Source organism: Mustela putorius, unplaced genomic scaffold, assembly GCF_011764305.1.
Source record: "Mustela putorius furo isolate JIRA1106 unplaced genomic scaffold, ASM1176430v1.1 tig00537227_pilon_pilon_pilon, whole genome shotgun sequence".
Classification (NCBI taxonomy): domain Eukaryota; kingdom Metazoa; phylum Chordata; class Mammalia; order Carnivora; family Mustelidae; genus Mustela; species Mustela putorius.
Genome location: NW_025422368.1, coordinates 4,906,861 through 4,926,906, shown reverse-complemented (window position 1 = coordinate 4,926,906; position 20,046 = coordinate 4,906,861). Strand labels below are relative to the sequence as shown.

General features: G+C 39.7%; 1 protein-coding gene across 4 annotated transcripts in view; it reads left to right on the top strand.

The window, feature by feature from the left end:
• DIP2B (disco interacting protein 2 homolog B) overlaps positions 1 to 20,046 on the top strand; it is a 228,228-nt gene that overhangs the window by 168,313 nt on the left and 39,869 nt on the right. For 3 of the 4 annotated variants that reach the window (XR_006604673.1, XM_045073202.1, XM_045073200.1), the window contains 12 exons: positions 111 to 221; positions 1,537 to 1,660; positions 2,280 to 2,389; positions 5,147 to 5,249; positions 6,402 to 6,466; positions 9,116 to 9,209; positions 9,697 to 9,816; positions 11,668 to 11,782; positions 12,338 to 12,477; positions 13,382 to 13,518; positions 16,025 to 16,105; positions 18,689 to 18,816. Coding sequence is in view for 3 of the 4 variants with exons in the window: in XM_045073202.1 (XP_044929137.1) it covers positions 111 to 221; positions 1,537 to 1,660; positions 2,280 to 2,389; positions 5,147 to 5,249; positions 6,402 to 6,466; positions 9,116 to 9,209; positions 9,697 to 9,816; positions 11,668 to 11,782; positions 12,338 to 12,477; positions 13,382 to 13,518; positions 16,025 to 16,105; positions 18,689 to 18,816 (1,328 nt within the window). In the remaining variant the exon portion in view is untranslated. The remainder of the gene's footprint in view (positions 1 to 110; positions 222 to 1,536; positions 1,661 to 2,279; positions 2,390 to 5,146; positions 5,250 to 6,401; positions 6,467 to 9,115; positions 9,210 to 9,696; positions 9,817 to 11,667; positions 11,783 to 12,337; positions 12,478 to 13,381; positions 13,519 to 16,024; positions 16,106 to 18,688; positions 18,817 to 20,046) is intronic. The other variant, XM_045073201.1, reaches the window with a different exon arrangement.

Below are 20,046 nucleotides of genomic sequence, written 5' to 3'. Positions count from 1 at the left end.
TTATTGTGTTCTTGAGACATGTTACATATAAATGTTTATCTTAAAGAATGACATTGAAAGTATTAGTCTGGTTTTATTCCTCTGTTTTTGAATGTTATTATGCATTATAGGTAGCCCTGGTTTACCCCAACAATGATCCAGTCATGTTTATGGTGGCTTTTTATGGATGTCTCCTGGCAGAAGTGATTCCAGTGCCTATAGAGGTACCTCTTACCAGAAAGGTAACATTGCTAAATTTAAGAGGAATGTAGCCTGATGTGACATGGTGGGCATCTGGTTCTTGGATCAATTGACTCCTTCATGACATTAGAAACAGTGTAATCATTTTCTTAAGTACTCAGCTTCACTTGCTAAAACCATGAGACTTGTAGACAAATAATAATTATTATTATTTATAAGTTTCAGGAAAATAGTATTCTTTCAACTAAGTTAGAATTTTCATGGATAAAATTTAAAAATCCCTGGGGCATACCTTACTTTTCAACAATTACCATTTATAAAGAGGATCCCTGTTACTTCCTTGAGACTATAGATGATCCACATTTATAACAGGTGAGACCTTTGTGAAGGGATTTCCTTTAACTATATCATTCAACCGGGCATTTCCCTGAAGTTGGAGGATGATACAGAGACAGGATATTACAACTCCGGGGAATAAGATTTTACTTTACTGACACATTAGCCCATGCAGCATATGTCACAGATTTTTAAGTTAAACCAAAAAGATTTCTCTGTGAACTCTCTGACCCTACTTTTCTCCTGCAGTTTATTATTGAGGGATCATGATAAAGACAAATATGGTAGAGACTGTGGATTTACAAGAAAATGGTTATTTTCGGAAAGGAATAAAAAAAACGAATTGATAGCATCCCTGAAACTCTGGTCGATGGGGTATAGTGTCTTTAGTCAGGAAATCATAGGGTTGTTCTTAAATTATTAAGTCAGCTGTTTTTGTGTGGTTTCATAATGATACTGTCAAGGTGATGTTTTAATAGAAATACTTCAGACTATGTCGTTTGTTGTTTTCTCTTGTGTGGTCATAAGGCTTAAATCCTACCTCCTTTAAAATAGTAAGGAGTATATGGATTTGAGTATAACCATCCATTCACTTTCATTGTAAATTTGGACATTTGGTTGTCCATTTAGATTATTTTCTTCTGACCTGGGTTGCTTTGCTTTTGAATTTGGGGATATGGCTAGGTCAAGACAACTTAACCATGTTCACATCACATCCATTTCACTGGCCTGAAATTAATTTAAAAGGGGAACATTGCTGATTTTTTAGTAAAATGGTCACATTGGCTGGTAGGATTCATCATTAGCAATGTCAGATTAGTAGAATATTTGATTTGTACTCAGAAAGCCATTGTATTGTAGAAATTGTTTGGAAGAACATATTGTCATACAATTGCCAGGTGTCAGTGGGGTTCCATGAGTGTTATCACACAAGTGCCAGAGCATTGCTCAGTGTTAGGGCTGGGGCACGGGTGTGCTCACGTTCACTCCCCTACTGTGCTCATTATCTTTCCTCCACAGGATGCTGGAGGGCAGCAGATTGGCTTCTTGCTAGGAAGCTGTGGTATTGCCTTAGCTCTCACCAGTGAAGTTTGTCTAAAGGGGCTGCCAAAAACCCAGAATGGAGAAATTGTACAGTTTAAAGGTTAGTAATATTTATACTTGAATTATCAGTTAAAAATTAAAGCTTATACTTTAATTAGTGTTTTAATTTAATAATAGCTAAGTACCTAACATCTATTTTCTTATGTAATTCTCACATTCTTATGAAGTAGGTACCATTATTATCCCCATTTTACAGGTGAGGAAACTGAGACACAGAGAGGTTAAGTAATTTGCCCAAAGTCATAGCTAATAAATGACAGAGCAGTGATTTGAGCCCAAATCTGTCTGATTCCACAGCCCAAACCCTTAACCTTTATGCTAATGGTTGGAAAAAGCTACCACTCTGTTCATTAAAGCTAAATGCTACATGTAGAGACAGAGGAAAGAACACTAACTGCAGTGGACTTCCACTGCCAAATGGACCTTCCAATTGTTGAGGTAATGTCAAGGCCTGAAACATAGCATGTGGAACGATTGTACTTTTGAAAGAAGGTATAATTGTCTGGTGGTGTATCACTAAAAACTACTAAAAAATACAGTCTTTTATTGATTTTACAATGACCTTGATTTGGTCTCTTGATACTTACAACAACCAATTCAGTGTGAACTCCTTCCCTTATAGCTTAGGCAATTCAATTTTTATTTTGGGTTTGATTTAGGTTGGCCCCGGCTCAAGTGGGTTGTAACAGATTCCAAGTACCTTTCAAAGCCACCGAAAGACTGGCAGCCCCACATCTCTCCTGCTGGTACAGAACCAGCATACATTGAGGTAAGTCCTGGGGCTAGAACATACATTCTGGCTTCCTGTGGCTTCAGTTGCCATCTTATAAAATTTAAAACTAACCTTTTGCAGTTTTAATTTTAGAAAAGCCTCCTGGTTTGTTAGAGTTTCATCTTCTGGCTTGTAAAATCCTTGTAGTGGGCCTTCTAATTGTTTTTAACATAAATACCCATTCAAGAGAAAGACAGCCAAAATAATAATAATAATAATAATAATAATAATAATAATTTGATCCTTGTCATGGAAGATAGTTAAATAAGACCTGAAGATGTACAAGGCTTTAAGAAATGATCAACTGGCAGAGATACAGCTTTGCTTTTGGGGAGGTAGGGGAGTGGGAAGCGAGAGAATAGAGAAACAAGGAAAGCAAACAGCTGTGCTTAAAAAGAACAACTTAACAGATAAAAGGTAAAGAACAAGAAGAAACAAACGGCTAGAGGGTTTGATATTGAAGGTCAGTGTAGGACATCGAGTGATCGACAACATGCCGTTTGAGGGAGTAAGTCCTCTTGTATAGTAGGCGCCAGGCTGAGAGCTGCTTCCAGCGCATGATCTCAGTCAGTCCCCACAAGTACCCTGTGTGGTTGGGGTTGTTACCAAATTTGCTTGAGAAACAAGGAGACCAAGACTTAGTTTGAACTCAGGTTGAAGTACAAAGTCCATATAACTCGAAAATGACAGAGCTGGGACTTCGACTCCCATCTGTTTCACTTTAAAAGCTGTGCTGTTGATGACTCTGCATCATGCTGGAGGCATGTTAGTAAATGCTCACCACCTGTTGGTGAAATTAACGATAAATTCATGAAAAGAGAAAAGTTGGAGGGAAAAAATCCACCCAGCCTTGAGCCCTGCGGTAATAACTGGCTGTAAAAGGGAAGACAGTGGGCAGTAGCTCTGAGAGGGGATGTGTTTTTTGTTGGATGGTTTGAAAGATGGAAGAGATTGGAGTATGTTTAAATGACAGACAAGTAAACAGGGAATTAAAACTTAGCCATCAGTTCTCAGTCCATATCGTCTCTCAGTGAGGACATAGTTCATCACACCAACCTTCTTACCTCTGTTCACTGGCTTCCCGGACCACTCCATCAGTGCTCCTGCTTCACCCACAGCTCCTTTTAAGGCTTCTTTACTGGGTCTTCCAAAAAAGTGAAGGGCACTTCATTTTGAGTCCCCTGCTTGGCTCTCTGACCTCATGTAGAACTACCGCCCTCCACATTTCTGGGCTTTGGCTATTCCGAATTAACTTGGAGTTTTCACTTAGGACCCTCTTATTACCCACGGGCCGTTTCTAATAAGTTTAATGTACCCTAGGAGTCATAGGGAGCTATTAAAAGGTTGTGAGAAGAGTTTGACAAGAATAAATATGTTGTTAAAAGATGTATCTGGTTTGGTTGGGTTAAGAAGGTAAACAGGGAGTCCAGCTTTTTTACAGTTATCTGGGTAAGCCCAAGTTCAGGGTGAGATGAGGATAGAGGAAAGAGGGTGGAATTGAGACAGGAAGGAAGTAGAAGAGGCAGGATTTGGGGCCTGAATCTGGAGAGGGAGGAAGCAAGAAAGACTCTCAGGTTTCTGACTTCAGTGACAGGGTAGATGATGGCATCCTATATTAAGAAAATAAAGCGGGGCACCTGGGTGGCTCAGTGGGTTAAAGCCTCTGCCTTTCGCTCAGGTCATGATCTCAGGGTCCTGGGATCGAGCCCCGCATCGGGCTCTCTGCTCAGCGGGGAGCCTGCTTCCCCCCCTCTCTCTGTCTGCCTCTCTGCCTACTTGTGATCTCTGTCAAATAAATAAACAAAATCTTAAAAAAAAAAAAAAAGAAAGAAAAAAGAAAATAAAGCAAGAAGAGTTCATGGGCACAGGCTGAGGATGAGGAATACTGTGGTGGATACATTGGGTTTCATAGGACTACAGGTCGTTCAAGGGTAACAATTGACTATATAAGTCTAGGTATCTGGAAGGAGGACTGGGTTGGAGATAGAGAATTGGGAGCCATCAGGCGAGTGGTACCCGATGGAATGAAGTGAAAAGAGAAAGCAGAACAGAATTTTCAGGAAATGCCAACGTTTAAGGGATGGGCAGAGGAAATGGAATGGGGAGAAAGGGGGAGAGACTATGAATAGGAGAAAAGAGTATCACAAAGCCAAGGAAGGAGAGAGTGTCAAGGAGGGAGTTATCAAATGTTACAGAAATGCAGGATAAAATCAACTATGTCATATATCCTTTTGATTTAACAGACAGAAGTTGCTGATCTGGGTAAAAAGTAACTTGGATGACCATTGAGGTAAAAGGCAAAATGAGAGTTGATTGATTTGTAGGAGGGAATAGGCCATTTCTAGGTCTCCCCCTCCCAATGTGGGAGCTTCTGACAGACAGGAGCCGCGTCTTCCCCAACTTTCACTCTGCGGCGCCCTGCTTGCTGAGTAGACCTGATGCTTCTGTCAGGGCAACTCTAGTCCCTTGTTTGTCCAGCTTCTTTAGCAGCCACTTCACACTGATGACTAATTAAACTTTTAAGAATTTTTCACACATACTTTTGTCAAGCTTCATCATTCCTCAGTCCTGTCTTTGCATGATTAGAGTTTGGGGCTCTAGTGTATAGCCTCAGATATTCATATGAAACATATTAAATTCAGCCCATTACCATGTCTTATCTGGGTTTCATATTTGAATTCTGGTTTGTCATCCGAAATAACCCATTTTATTGTATTTTCTTATGCTGTTGTTTTTTGTGTGTTTTTTTTCTAGTATAAAACAAGCAAAGAAGGGAGTGTAATGGGAGTTACAGTGTCCCGCCTTGCAATGTTGTCTCACTGCCAAGCTTTGTCCCAGGCCTGCAATTATTCTGAAGGTCAGACTTCATTCCGTGACTGCCCTCATTGTGAGCCTCAGATATATGTGACTGTGAGCAGAGTGCTCAACGACTCATTTCCAGTTAATGACCAAATTCAGAGTGAAATTCTCTAAGACACATTCTTGGCTTGCTTTTGCTTTCTTCTTTTTCACAAATATGCTGTAATTTAAAGGAACTAAAATTCTGGGCAAACCAGATATGTAAAGCATGATTTCTAGAGTGTAGAAATAGAAAACAAATTAAAACCATGTGTTTACTAGCTGCAGAATGTTGGATATCCCTGTCTTCCTGTGTATGTGGAGTTGACGTCAGCTGTACATTGGAGTTAGAGTCAAAGAAATCTGACTACCAAAAGGCACAAATTATAACACAAAAACCTATTCTGTATTGTTGAACTTTAGATATGTTGATCTAGTGTAATGACTGTTTGCCTTAGAATGTTCTTTATAATATTACCTTTTTAATTTTCCTTTCATAAGAGGAAACAAGTGAATACATGTTCATTAAAGAGCAGCATTCTTGTTTGGTAAAATGTATATATGTATGTATAATGGAAGCAATCAAAATGCCAGAAAATAGGGATTGATTAAATTATAATGTGCTCAAGTAGTGTGTTATTTCCTGAGGCATTATGACTCCTGTTCTTGAATATTAAAGATACAGGGAAATTGTTTCAATATATCATTAAATGGAAACAATTTAGATATAGAGCAGTATGCCAATTTTATTATGGTAGGGATCTGTCTAGATAGAATTATGCTTGTGTGTATATGTGTGTGTGTGTTATGTTACACATGCATACCAACTTTTAAATTTTCTCTAGGAAGTAAATTTTTTTTATACATATTTATGAAACTTGAAAAGTTTCTAAAATAATCATGTGTTCTCTATATCATTAGGAAAAAAATATTATCTCTTGGAAGACAGTCTCTACATCATAAGGAATTTCAAACTCTATCTTTTCTGAGACCAATGTTCAGTCCCCTCACCAGTGTGAGGGGGTCCCTCAAGTAATTAAAAGACTGTGAGAGCTTTAAGTGATTTCTTCAGAAGTATCAAATCAGTTGTTTAATAGAGACAGGTGAGACAATTTTGCTGATTAACACTAAAGATGATTTCCTTTTGTTTTTCCTTTTTTTTAAATTTTAGGGGAGACAGTAGTAAATGTTTTGGACTTTAAGAAGGATGCCGGGTTGTGGCATGGCATGTTTGCGGTAAGCTCCTCAGAATTATGGCTTCAGGGGCGCCTGGGTGGCTCCGTGGGTTAAGCCTCTGACTTTGGCTCAGGTCATGATCTCAGGGTCCTGGGATAGAGCCCCACATCAGGCTCTCTGCTCAGCGGGGAGCTCGCTTCCCCCTCTCTCTCTGCCTGCTGCTCTGCCTACTTGTGATTTCTCTCTCTGTCAAATAAATAAATAAAATCTTAAAAAAAAAAAAGAATTATGGCCTTCAGTGTAAATTGTGCTTATAATTTAGGCCAGTGTGTGTGCTATCTAATCAAAGCATCTCACTGTGCTTGTTTGAAATTTAAGCTCCCTAGAGATCAGTAACATTTTCTAGAAGGATTTATAATACAAATTGTAACTTTTTTCCAAGGAGAATGTAATTCTGTTTTTTCTTCAGTGTGTGGTTGGGTATACGTTTCACACAGCAGTTTGTGGGAGAACTTAGGATCAACATTTTTTTAAAACATCAACCATCATAGTCCCACTTTCCTGCAAATGACTATATATTTATTTATGATTAACAAAAGTATGTTTGAGGGCGCCTGGGTGGCTCAGTGGGTTAAGCCACTGCCTTCGGCTCAGGGTCCTGGGATCAAGTCCCGCATCGGGCTCTCTGCTCACCAGGGAGCCTGCTTCCCCCCCCCCACTCTTTGCCTGCTTCTCTATCTACTTGTGATTTCTCTCTGTCAAATAAATAAATAAAATCTTTAAAAAAAAAAAGTATGTTTGAGATTTACCTCTTTTCTTTTCTGAAGAAAGGATTACATAAATGTATTTAGAACATGGCATCTGATCTTTCCACTGGGCGAAATATATTGGATGACTCAATGCAACAATTAATAGAGTAACAAGGTAGATCAGGCTGCTTCTGTAATAGAGGAACAGGTAACATGCTATGGAAATTAGGCCAAGGGGAGTTCCTCCCAGCTTTAGGATCACCATTTTCTAGAATAGTGACAGTTGAGTTGGACTTTGAGAAATGGGTAAGATTTAGCCATTATAGAGATATTTTGGGGGTGGAGGTAGAGAGGGCCACTGAAGTGGGAAAAGCTACCGTGTATATAGCATGTTGAGAGATAAACGATCTGAGAGTTGCAAAGGACCTTCAAGAGAACATCTCGTCCGGCTTCCCTGCGCATTGCGGGGATCTGACAAAGAATAGACAGTGAAGCCTGGGGGAAGAGGAGGAGGATTCCCTTTCTCGCAGGACACCTGAAAGTAGTAAGAGCCTCTTCCTTGAGTGTACGTACTTTCTAGCTCATTTCTGAAGCCCCTCCCATTTTGTTTTTTTGATCAGAGGTTAGAACACCCTTTCAAGGAGTTAGAGGGAATTTTCTCTTTGTGATACAAAGAGCAAATTAGGGACATGTTTAAAGAATTGGTATTAACACCATTTTGTCCTTGAAATCCAAAAATTTGTCACCATAGCTAGAAACTGGGGGAGGGAGGTTTACAACAGTATCTTCTTGAGGGGCCACTTAGGTGGTAAATAAAATGGCCGGTCTAAATACCAAGACTTAGTTATTCTGTGCTCTGGATCTCTTTGGGGACAGGGAGTCCTGGGTGTGTGTGGTTTGGGGCTCAGGAGAGACACAAATTGCATGACCCTGTCAGCTCATTCAGCCGTAAAATGTTCCGTGACATATAATAAGTCTGAGGAGGGCCTCCTCTAAGAATCAGGGAAACTCCGATTTCTTGCTTTGTAATACCCACCTCTTTGTGGTGTGTGATGAGCATGTGGTTGATGAAAGAGCCTCGTGGGTTAGAGGGCGGTTTGGCAGTGTCTGTAGAATGTTTAAAGCACATATCCTATGACCCAGCAGTACTACTTTTCTGTGTCTACTATAGACAAACACTTGCACATATGCACCCAGAAGTAAGTATAAACGTATCCCTTGAAACATTGTCTAGAATAGCAAAAATGTTGTCAATAACAGGGAAGTAGCCTAAATAATTTGTGATATAGTCATACTGTGGAATAGTATGCAGCAGTTCAAAAAGAATTCTGTCGATCTCTTAGACTGATATGCATAGATTTAACCATAAAGCAATTTAAATGAAAAAAGCAAGCTGCCAACATATGATGATATGATGCCTTTTATGTTAAAAGTACATTTAATTGGGCGCCTGGGTGGCTCAGTGGGTTAAAGCCTCTGCCTTCAGCTTGGGTCATGATCTTAGGGTTCTGGGATCGAGCCCCGCATCGGGCTCTCTGCTCAGCAGGGAGCTTGCTTCCCCTCTCCTCTCTCTCTGCCTGCCTCTCTGCCTCCTTGTGATCTCTATCTGTCAAATAAATAAATAAAATCTTTTTTAAAAATACATTTAATCAAAAAATAAAATAAAATAAATACATTTAATCTTTCTATGGGGACAAATATGTTTGTAAATATTTAGAAAAAGGACTGGGGGGATTAATGCCAGATTCATAACCGATTATCTCTGAGGTGGAGAGGAGGGAACCAAGCTTGAGGATGGGTAGCGAAGGAGACTTTAACCTTAGAGTTAATATTTCAGATTTTTTTTTCAAAGAGCATGTATTATTTGTATGATTAAAATCATTAAAAAATATCTGTTCGGTTTTAAAATGCTCAGTATGTATTAGGTATTGATTACTTTTTCTCTTTCTTTGCTTTTCAGAATGTAATGAATAAGATGCATACAATTAGCGTACCCTACTCTGTTATGAAGACTTGCCCTCTCTCTTGGGTCCAAAGAGTACATGCCCACAAAGGTAATTATACATAGCATATGAGCTTTAATTATGTGCCTGTTTGAATTAAGATTTCAGGGATTTTCAAATTGCTCTTCTAGAGACATAATTCTATGCCTTGGTGGCTTGACAGGTTTTAGAATTCAGTCGCTCTAAAATCAGGTGTGTTGGCTGTCTCACCTCACTCGACGTCCTTTCTTAAGAGTTGAGATGAATTTGCTTAAATCTGAGCCCCGAATTAGATTCATTGGGTGCTTCAGTGTTTAAAGCTGCCTTTGCTGAGCTATGTGGCCTGCCCACAGATCCCAGTAAACAAAATAACTGTGTGTCCTGTCAGCTGTTAGTGCTTCAGTGCACCTGGCACCATCTCTTTGAAGCCTTTTATATTTTCTGTAAGTGAGAATCATGATCCCTAAAATAAGTAAAAGTGTTTTTATGGTAGTATATTAAATATATACCAATTTTAGCACGTACGTGTGTGTTAACTTTATCCCTTTTGAATTTATAGCCAAGGTAGCTTTAGTAAAATGTCGAGACTTGCACTGGGCTATGATGGCACATCGGGACCAAAGAGATGTGAGCTTGAGTTCCCTCCGAATGTTAATTGTAACTGATGGAGCTAATCCCTGTGAGTATTTCTAGAGTGTGGGTCTGGGAATATCCTTTCCTTTGGTAGGTTGAGGTTTTTGCCCCCTTTCTATAAGCTTCTTTCTCTTTTTTTTTTAATATCTGCATGGAAATGTAATTCACATACCGAAAAACTCACCCATTTTGGGCGCCTGGGTGGCTCAGTGGGTTAAGCCGCTGCCTTCGGCTCAGGTCGTGATCTCAGGGTCCTGGGATCGAGTCCCGCATCGGGCTCTCTGCTCAGCAGGGGCCTGCTTCCTTCCCTTCCCCTCTCTCTGCCTGCCTCTATGCATACTGTGATCTCTCTCTGTCAAATAAATAAATAAAATCTTTAAAAAACAAAACAAAACAAAACAAAAAAACTCACCCATTTAAAGTGTACAGTTTGGGGGTGCCTAGGTGGCTCATTGGGTTAAGCCTCCGCCTGCGGCTCAGTTTATGGTCTCAGGGTCTTGGGATCGAGCCCCTCCTCAGGCTCTCTGCTTAGTAGGGAGCCTGTTTCCCCGTCTCTCTCTCTGCCTGCCTCTCTGCGTGCTTGTGATTTCTCTTTCTCTGTCACATAAATAAGTAAAATCTTTAAAAAATAAATAATATGGGGTGCCTGGGTGGCTCAGTGGGTTAAGCCTCTGCCTTCAGCTCAGGTCATGATCCCAAAGTCCTGGGATCGAGCCCCACATTAGATTCTCTGCTCTGCAGGGAGCCTGCTTCCCCCTCTCTCTCTGCCTGCCTCTCTGCCTACGTGTGATCTCTGTCTGTCAAATAAATAAATAAATAAAATCTTTTTAAAGATAAATAATAAATAAATAAAGTGTACAGTTCAGTGGTTTCAGAAGATGCTCAGTTATGCACCTATCGCTGTGAACTAAGTTCCCATATCCATCAGTACTCACTCTCCATTTCTCCCTCTCTGTCCCCTAGCCCTAGGCAACTGCTCATCCGCCTTCTGTCTCTACAGATTTATCTGCTCTGGACATTTCATATAAATGCAGTCCTACTACATGTGGTCTTTTTCAGTTGGCTTCTTTCATGTAGCATGTTTTCAAGATTCACCTGTGTTGTAACATGTGTTTGTGCTTTGTTCCTTTTCATTGCCATATAACATTCCACTGAATAGATACACCACATCTCCTATAAGCTTTCAAAAACACCCCTTCTCGCTCACTCATTTATATCCTTTTTCTATCATGTGACTCCAAGGAGAGATAAGATGGTAACCTGGTATGACCAGGTGTCAGGACTTTATGTATATTCCTGCTATGAACAAATCAGAGGACTTTGAGAAAGCTTTTAGAGATCTTACCATGTTACCTGCTTTGCCCTACAAGCACCAACACTCTAAGTAGAATTAGGTAAAGCATTAGAAAGTGTGTTCTTTGCCATAAATGGATTTCTGTCAGTAGTCACAGTGGTATAGTAGTCATCTTGGTATAAATACAGGTGTGGGGTTGACCTTAATAAGAAACAGATTGGAGAATAGCACATTGAAGAGAATATTAGCACTATACTAGTTAAACTAGTTACTATGGGAAGGGTTGCTCGCTTCCAAACGAGCTGCCTGTGGGCTGCAGCACATCTCTGCTATCTATCGGGCCGTTTGATAGGAGCAGCCCTATCCCAAATTGTGACTTTGAATAATATCAGTGACCTATTTTGTGGACTGGATGAACATTTATTTGTCCTTGAAACGTATCCACCATCTCACAGGACAAGTGAAATATCCATATGGAATTCATGATGCCCAGTGAGAGTTCTCATGAAAAGCAAATGTGTCTGCTCTCCACTCTTTACCAGTTTTCCGCAGTAATGAAAATCACAATTTCAGCTTTCAAGTTGATCTGTTCCAACTCCTTAGGGTCTGTGTCGTCCTGTGATGCCTTCCTGAGTCTGTTCCAAAGCCATGGACTGAAACCCGAGGCCATCTGTCCGTGCGCTACTTCTGCTGAAGCCATGACTGTTGCAATCCGCAGGTATTGTCCAGAATGTCAGTGCCCTTGATGTATGTTACAACTCCAATCAGGTGTGCAGTATTTACCAGCCAGTGACAAGGGGTGCTAATTTCTGCTTCAGCAGCCTAAAAGTGAAACTGACTTGGTAAAGCAGTTTGAAGCATCTCGTTTATTTTCCCCACTCTTGCCCTAAGAGTAACTGGTAAACTGAAAATTTACTTTAATTATTCTCATCTCATGTTTGTGAATGAGTTCTTTTTCTGTGCTGTTTTGCTCTTCAGACTCCTTTGTTAGCATCTTAGACTACAAATAAGCTATTCTTGATTACAGCTTAAGTATGGAAAGTACACCCGAGCCAATATATTCTTAATATTGGGTTTAAAATTTATTTTTTCCGACTGAATAAATGTGGCCTGTGCTTTGTACATGTGATGTTAGTTAATTTGACATGTTTTTGGCAGAGAAAAGGATTTTTTGATGTGTGGTAGCTAGAGGAAATTTGCTTTCTTACATATTTGTACTTTTATCTTGATAATATGTAATTTGACAAATTTGATGAGTTTATTTTGATTTCAGGCCTGGAGTTCCAGGGGCCCCTTTGCCAGGAAGAGCTATTCTCTCAATGAATGGATTGAGCTATGGGGTAATAAGGGTCAATACTGAAGATAAAAATTCAGCACTGACAGTCCAGGATGTGGGCCACGTAATGCCTGGTGGTGAGTACTCCATAGCATTTTTTGCTTTTCCATAAAGATTTGTCATTAGAGATAGTAGTAAAGCCTGATAAAATATGATACCCTCACCCAGGAATACAGAATTTAGCACTGAGCCATTTAAGTTCTCAAAACCTCTCTACTGGTTCAGTGATTCTAATTGTACTTACTTTCCAGTAGTATTGTATGATTTAATTGAATGATTTGATAGAATTTTTCATATGGAAAGCTTAAGTATGAGTTGAGCTAAAGTTGTCTGGTTTTCACTTAATTGCCAAGACATTGCTGCTGGCAGAAAGTTAGAGCGTACTGCTTCCTTGAGTGAGTTTGATTTAACCTGTTTCTTTGGACTTTGTAGTCATTTTTAATAGGTTACTGTCTTGAAGAGCATCTGAGTGGCTCAGTCAGTAAGCGTCTGACTCTTGACTTCAGCTCAGGACATGATCTTGGGGTCATAAGATCCAGCCCCATGTTGGGCTCTGTACTCTGTGCAGAGTCTGTTTGAGATTCTCTCTATCCCTCTCCCTTTTCCCCTCTTCCTGCCCACCCACTCACACACACACACACACACACACACACTCTCTCTCTCTCTCTCTCTCTCTCTCTCTCTTTAAATAAATAAGTAAAATCTTTAAGAAAAAAAATATGGTCTTTGAAACTTTGGTCCACATCTGTTGTAGTTTTATTTGCTGAATTTTAAAAATTAGTTGTTTATCACAAGGGCTAAAAGATGGACATTTGAAATATATCTATATAGTATCAGGTCTATTTTTGACATTCCTGTTTGGTATTCTAATTACTGCCACTCAGTAAATGCAAAGCTTTCCTGGATTCGCAGGGTTGAAGCTGTTACTTTACAAAGGTTTTCCAGAATCTCTGCCCCTTAACCATATTTTCTACACACTAGGGGTGATGTGCATTGTGAGACCTGATGGACCTCCCCAACTCTGCAGGACAGATGAAATTGGAGAAATCTGTGTGAGCTCCAGAACAGGAGGCATGATGTACTTTGGGCTTGCTGGTGTGACCAAAAATACATTTGAGGTACATGATATGAAAGTTTTGGGGGAAACTTACTTGATGGGGTCAGGGTATCACAAAGTCAAATGAGCTGGCCTGCAGGAAGTAGACTAATGGAGCAGCTAAGAGAGGGTACTCTGGAGCTAGGTTGCTTGAGTTCAAATCCTAATTCTGCCACTTAATAGCTGACCTTGGGGGAGTTCCTTAACCTCTCTGTGCCTCAATTTCCTTATCTTTAAAATGTGAAAAATCATAATACCTATCTCACAGGATTGTCCTGGACTAATTGAGTTTGAAAAAGGCTTAGAAAAGCCCTGGCACATGGGAAGTACTGTTTATCTGTAAAGTAAAGGAAGAGTAAGAGGCCTCACTAAAGTTCATTCTGGTGAATCTGAGTTTTGTATAAAGCCCATATATTTAACTTTAAGAATATGTTGACAATGGATTCCTCTCTCCAGAGTAGACTCAAGTTAACCTAAGCCTGTGAAGACTGGTATCAACCAGAATACCAGGTTACTAATGAAGAACTCTCCTGTGCCAGGGGCTGACTACTCCCATTATTCAGTCTTTCAGTCAGCAAATACTTACTGAGCACCTTCTGGGTGTCTGGCAGTATCCTAGAGGCTTGTGGTATATCAGGAAAACAAAGCTCCTCAGATAGCTCATATTCTAGTAGAACCAGCACATTGTTGTCCCGCAGACAGTTGCGCATGTGAAGACAAATGGTAATGAAAGTTTTCCTGGTGAGCCTGGAAATCAGAACAGGTATAATAAATTGCCTGTATTTCATAATTGGGATTAACCTGCCTCAGGGTAGCTTTTAGGGAACAGAAAACTTTCTATGCCCATTCTATGGACCATTATAATTAGATAGGGCTTATTATATGAGCACTACCAATTTTCGGTTCTTGGAGCTTCCTTTTTCTAGAATTGATTCTCCGTCTCAGTATGCCAGGGCACATCTGTCTACCTACCATTATTGGTACGTACCATTATAAGATTATGTAGCAACAGATGTAACTGATGGGACAGTGTTATCTATATGAATGATGTAGTAGCCAGGAAAGGTTAAGAACTCCTGAGCTAACCATCATCTGTGTTTACATAGCCTAGTAGAATATAAATTATGAAATGTCTGTTATTACCATCAAGCATCACATCATCATTATTGCTACTACAATCTTGGCCTGCCTTCAAGAGTTGTGACCAATTCACCTTAATCAAGAAATTGATAAATTCTTAACAGGTTTATTGCCAGGCTCTTGATTTGCTCTCACAGGTGACTAATTACCTGTGCTGAGTGTCTGTACATTTTACTACTTTAAATCTCGTGCTACTTCTCTTCTTTTTAAATGCTTGGAGTACGTAGGCTTCCAATATCTGAATTTTTCATTATTGCATTTTCCTTACTATAAACAAGATCCTCAAGCAGTGTTTGAAGATACTGAATATTTTATTACGCTGCCTTTCATACAAGAGCAGCTGCCTAGTCAAAATTCTCAGACTTTAATATCAAACTGCTAGGTCCGTAATGATGAGAAGATTTTGAAATTTGCAGTATAAATTTGATGATAGTGAAGTGGAATAAAAATCCTAAAAGGATTTTTCAGCCTCCAACCCTTGGTTTGGGCTCAGGTATGATTGCATGGTTGCGGGATTGAGCCCCATGTTGGGCTCTGTGTTCGGTGTAGGGTCTGCTTGAGATTCTCTCTCCCTCTCCCTCTCTCTCTCTCAAATAAACCAATAAAATCTTTTTTTAAATAAAAATGAGCTATTGGTGAGAAAAACTTGAAAGGGCTCATGCCTTTAGTACAAATACACAGAAATCTATACAGCAGGATTCCATGAAGCACATTTATAATAGTAAAATTAGATGGCCTCCCTAGTCAGAAAGACTGCTTACACTGTAATAGTACTAAATTCTCATAGTTTCCTGAGGACCAGCTCTAGGCCAAACACTGTGCTTACATCTGCAGATCTGTTTACATTCCCTTCATCTTTACCCTAAAAGTGCGAGAGGCATTGGGAGTTCTATTTTATGGCCAAAGAAACCGAGGGTTCAGGAAGTCCAGAAGCTTACTAGTATGTGGCAGAGCCAAAAATTGAGCTCACATCTGACTTCAAGGACTACACTATCCTGTCCACAGTGTGGTGATGTATCATGGAACTATTGAACAAACAGAGCTAGAGCAACAATCACAAACTTGTAGAGATATCCAAAATACATGTTATGTGAAAAATATATAGTATGGGAAAAAGCAGGTTGTGAAACAGTATATATAATATGATTTCTTTCACAAATATAAATTCTTAATATGTTAATATATGTACTTATGAAAAGTCCAAGGGAATCACAACAAATTGTAAATGTTTATCCCTTAAAGGTGGTAATACTGAAGTCACTATTTATATAATTTTAAGTTTTCAACAAGTGTATATATCACTACTGTAATTTTTTTAAAGACTTTTAAAAAAATCAAATACATATTTTAAGAAAAAGCAAATATTTTCACTGCTTTCTGTCTTCTAGGTGATTCCAGTGAATTCTGCGGGCTCTCCTGTTGGGGATGTGCCCTTCATCCGGTCAGGACTCTTGGGGTTTGTGGGTCCAGTAAGTGATAGATTCATGTTTGTTTTGGTGTATCTGATCCAGATATTTGTACTTTACAAAAGTTTCTGTCACAGAACAGAACAAGTGTGGATTAAGAATATTAATCCAGGGCGCCTGGGTGGCTCAGTGGGTTAAGCCGCTGCCTTCAGCTCAGGTCATGATCTCAGGGTCCCGGGATTGAGTCCCGCATTGGGCTCTCTGCTCAGCAGGGAGCCTGCTTCCCCCCCCCCCCCCCCTGCCTCTCTGCCTACTTGTGATCTCTGTCTGTCAAATAAACAAATAAAATCTTAAAAAAATATATATATTAATCCAATACTTTAGATTCAAGAGTATTACAGGGCCTCTCTTAGATTTAGAGCAGTTTTTGTAAGAATGTCATAAACTGAGTTAATATTTATTGCTTTTGTTACCTGAGTTAATTTGACTCCTTCAAACTAAGACTTTTTTTTTTTTTTTAAAGATTTTTTTTAATTTATTTATTTGACAGAGATCACAAGTAGGCATAGAGGCACAGAGGCAGGCAGAGAGAGAGAGGAGGAAGCAGGCTCCCTGCCAAGCAGAGAGCCCGATGCGGGACTCGATCCCAGGACCCTGAGATCATGACCTGAGCCGAAGGCAGCGGCTTAACCCACTGAGCCACCCAGGCGCCCCAAACTAAGACTTTTTAACTTTCAAAAAGCTCTTCATTTAGGGCATGTGGGTGGCTCAGTTGTTAAGCATCTGCCTTCGGCTCAGGTCGTGATCCCAGGGTCCTGGGATTGAGGCCTACATCAGGCTCCCTGATGGGAAGCCTGCTTTTCCCTCTCCCACTCCCGCTTACTTGTGTTCCCCCAGCCCCTCTCTTTCTCTCTCTCTCTCTCTGTCAAATAAATACATAAAAAATCTTGGGAAAAAAAAAAAAGCCTCTTCATTTATTCTTGCTCCATTTCTTTGATTTGATTTCTGTGTTTCAGTAAGTTAGAAGAGTGCTGAAAAAAGTTATCTTAGCAAAGGGAAACCATCATAAATAGTGCACAAGTCATTTTCATACAAACTAGAAGCACTACACCTTGAAATCAGTGTGCTTTCCAGCAAATGGTGTTTACAGGCACTGAGTTTACAGAGACATTTAGGAGACAAAAATCTCTTCTCAGAGAGCTCACAGTTACCTTCATGAGCCAACAAGGAAGGTAGAGAGGAGGCAGATCATGAAGGGTTTTATATGACACAGTGGGAAGTTTGATTGTATTTTATGAGGAACAGACATTCGTGATCATAGTTAAGTCCATATATCTCCATCCAACTCTAATGACCTCCTTAGTCTTTCTTCTCCTCTTACCGACTCAAGTTAACGTGAGGAAAGATCTGATTTTATTTCTTCCCCACCATTTGTGGGGGCAGGGCATACCTGATGGCTTACCTCTAAGGGGAGGTATCCTATCTATCGCTGTCCTAGAAGGAGAAATCTAGAGCTACTATCTTGACTTCTCTCAGCACCAAAAAGTTCTGCAAAACCCAGACCCTTTTAGTTTACCTCTTCATGACTGAGGTCCAAGAGGGGGCTGCGGCATCCCATCTGCATTCCAGGAAACAGAATAGAGTACAGTCCTACCATCTCTTAAGGAAGATTTCCTGAAGATCCTGAGCAGCACTTCTTCTTATGGCTCATTGGTCAGGGGGCACTGAAATACGCTCTTTATTTTGGTCAGCCACACCCAGCTGAAAGTTCAGCTGTGAAGGAAATGGAGAAGTGGAGATCTGTGTCTGTCTTTCTCTCTGCTTATTCCACCATAGCACTTTTCAGACTATGTTGGAAATTTCTTTTCCATCTTCTGAGATTAACCAGTAGCTTCCTGAGGCTAGAAGCTCTGTTTTATTCAAATAACCCCATTGGTGAGTCACACTACATTGTGTGCGATAACTCAATGACTGACGTTCATGTGGAGATGACTACCAGATAATTGAGTATGTGTGAATTGGCCAGGAAATTTAGGACTTGTGTAATGAATGGAAAAATCAATTTATAGCAAATGGGTCTAGGAGAATTACTGAGAAGTATTACTTGTACAGTGATGCTTTTAGGGCATTGACAGCAACGTGTCCTGCAGCTGTGTTACCTTTTTGGAAAGGAGAGGCTCCTCCACTGTTTCTTAGACCTTTAATAACCTGTTTCTAATCTTCCCAGATGGGAACCGCATTACCCTTATAGACCTAAAACAAGCATTCTCACATTCAGCTCTTTTAATTTTTTCCTAATTCTAGTATTAAATGGTTCACAATTTTTTTCTTTGCATCCGTGTTGTGAATAGATACATAATTTGGCATCATGGGTAAGGAAAGAAACTATACTTGTGCAGAATCCTAGTTGTTTTCTTATAAAATTCCTCTCCGAGAATAAATATAAATTAATTCTTTTCTTATACTGTAATTAATTGTAATATGCTACTCATTCCCCCTCCCCTGATTTTTGAGGCATAAAACACTCTTAGAATCCATAAAATATTGTGTTGTTTTCTTATATTTTTGATGTGCTCCATTTCAAGTAAAATATATGTTTTAGTATTTCAATAATGGAAATCAGGGTAAATTATTGTTACCTTTCAGGGCAGTTTGGTGTTCGTGGTTGGAAAAATGGATGGGTTACTGATGGTTAGTGGTCGAAGACATAATGCTGATGACATTGTTGCTACTGGATTGGCTGTTGAATCAATAAAGACTGTTTATAGAGGAAGGTGAGTAGTAAAAATTATATGTTAGCACTTCCAGTGGAATCTAAATGTATCTTTACAGGGTGATTTGAGTCGTATTCTATAGAATCTCTAAGTGATTGGATTATTTTTGGCTAACCACAGCAAGAATTGGCCTTTGAATATTTATCTGAACATGGCAACTTCTTTGGTTGGAATTGAGAGGAATAAGATATAACCATATCCTGTACTTCAGTTTTTAATTATTACTATTTATGGAATTTTGAGGACTCTGGAGAATTCCACAAAAACATTGAACTTCCTGCAGTCCATCAAATTAGAAGTGGTGCCATTCAGGCTAATTAAGATAGATGCTATGCTGTAGGAATTTTACATCTGAGAATTGTTTCTCTTACTCTTCTCTAACTAAATTATTACAACATTTTAACACAGAGATTGACATAGTACACAAGTGCTAATTACAAATTCCATGGATAAAGTCAATTGCAAATCCTTTTATCTTTGCTTATTAACACAAGAAAAGATACTTGGTACATATTTGTGCAGTTCATGTCTATCTAGTAATTTATAATCATGGATATATATCTATATATCTTTATATCTATATCTATAGATATAGATATATCTTTAAAGCACTCAATGTCCCTTTAGATTTTTAGGAAATAGGAAAAATTAATAAAACCACAGAGAATCAGTTCCTAAAATGCATAGTTTTTGTGATGACGTGGCTTCCTCTGAGATGTAAACTTAGTGGGGCACTAGACTCTCTCTCGGGTCACTGTTGTATTCCCAGTACTCAGCACAGCACGTGGCACACAGTAGGTGTTCAATAAATACATGTGGAATGAAGGAAGGGCATATTTAGCTCTACAGTGACTTCCATTGTTTCATGCATCCATTCAGCAAATATTTATTGGGTGCCAGCTGTGTGCCACTGTTCTGGACGCATGTGGCAGTGAACAAAACTGGCCAGGTTTCTGCCCTTGTGAAGCTCACTTTCTCATTAGGGGAAACAGACAGTAACTATAGAGACAGAGAAGTCAAGAACACATGGGCTGGTGCTAAGTGCCATGTAGGAAGAACACAGGGCTGGGTGGGAGTGTGCTTGCTGGTTTGTATAGGGTGGTCTGGGAATGCCTCACTAGTAAGGGGACGTTTGAGCGGAGACCTCACTCAGAACATCCCCCTCCCCTTGGCCTGCCAGGTTCCCCTGCCTGCCCTGGCCTGGGTCTGACCTCTCCCCACCACTCTCTG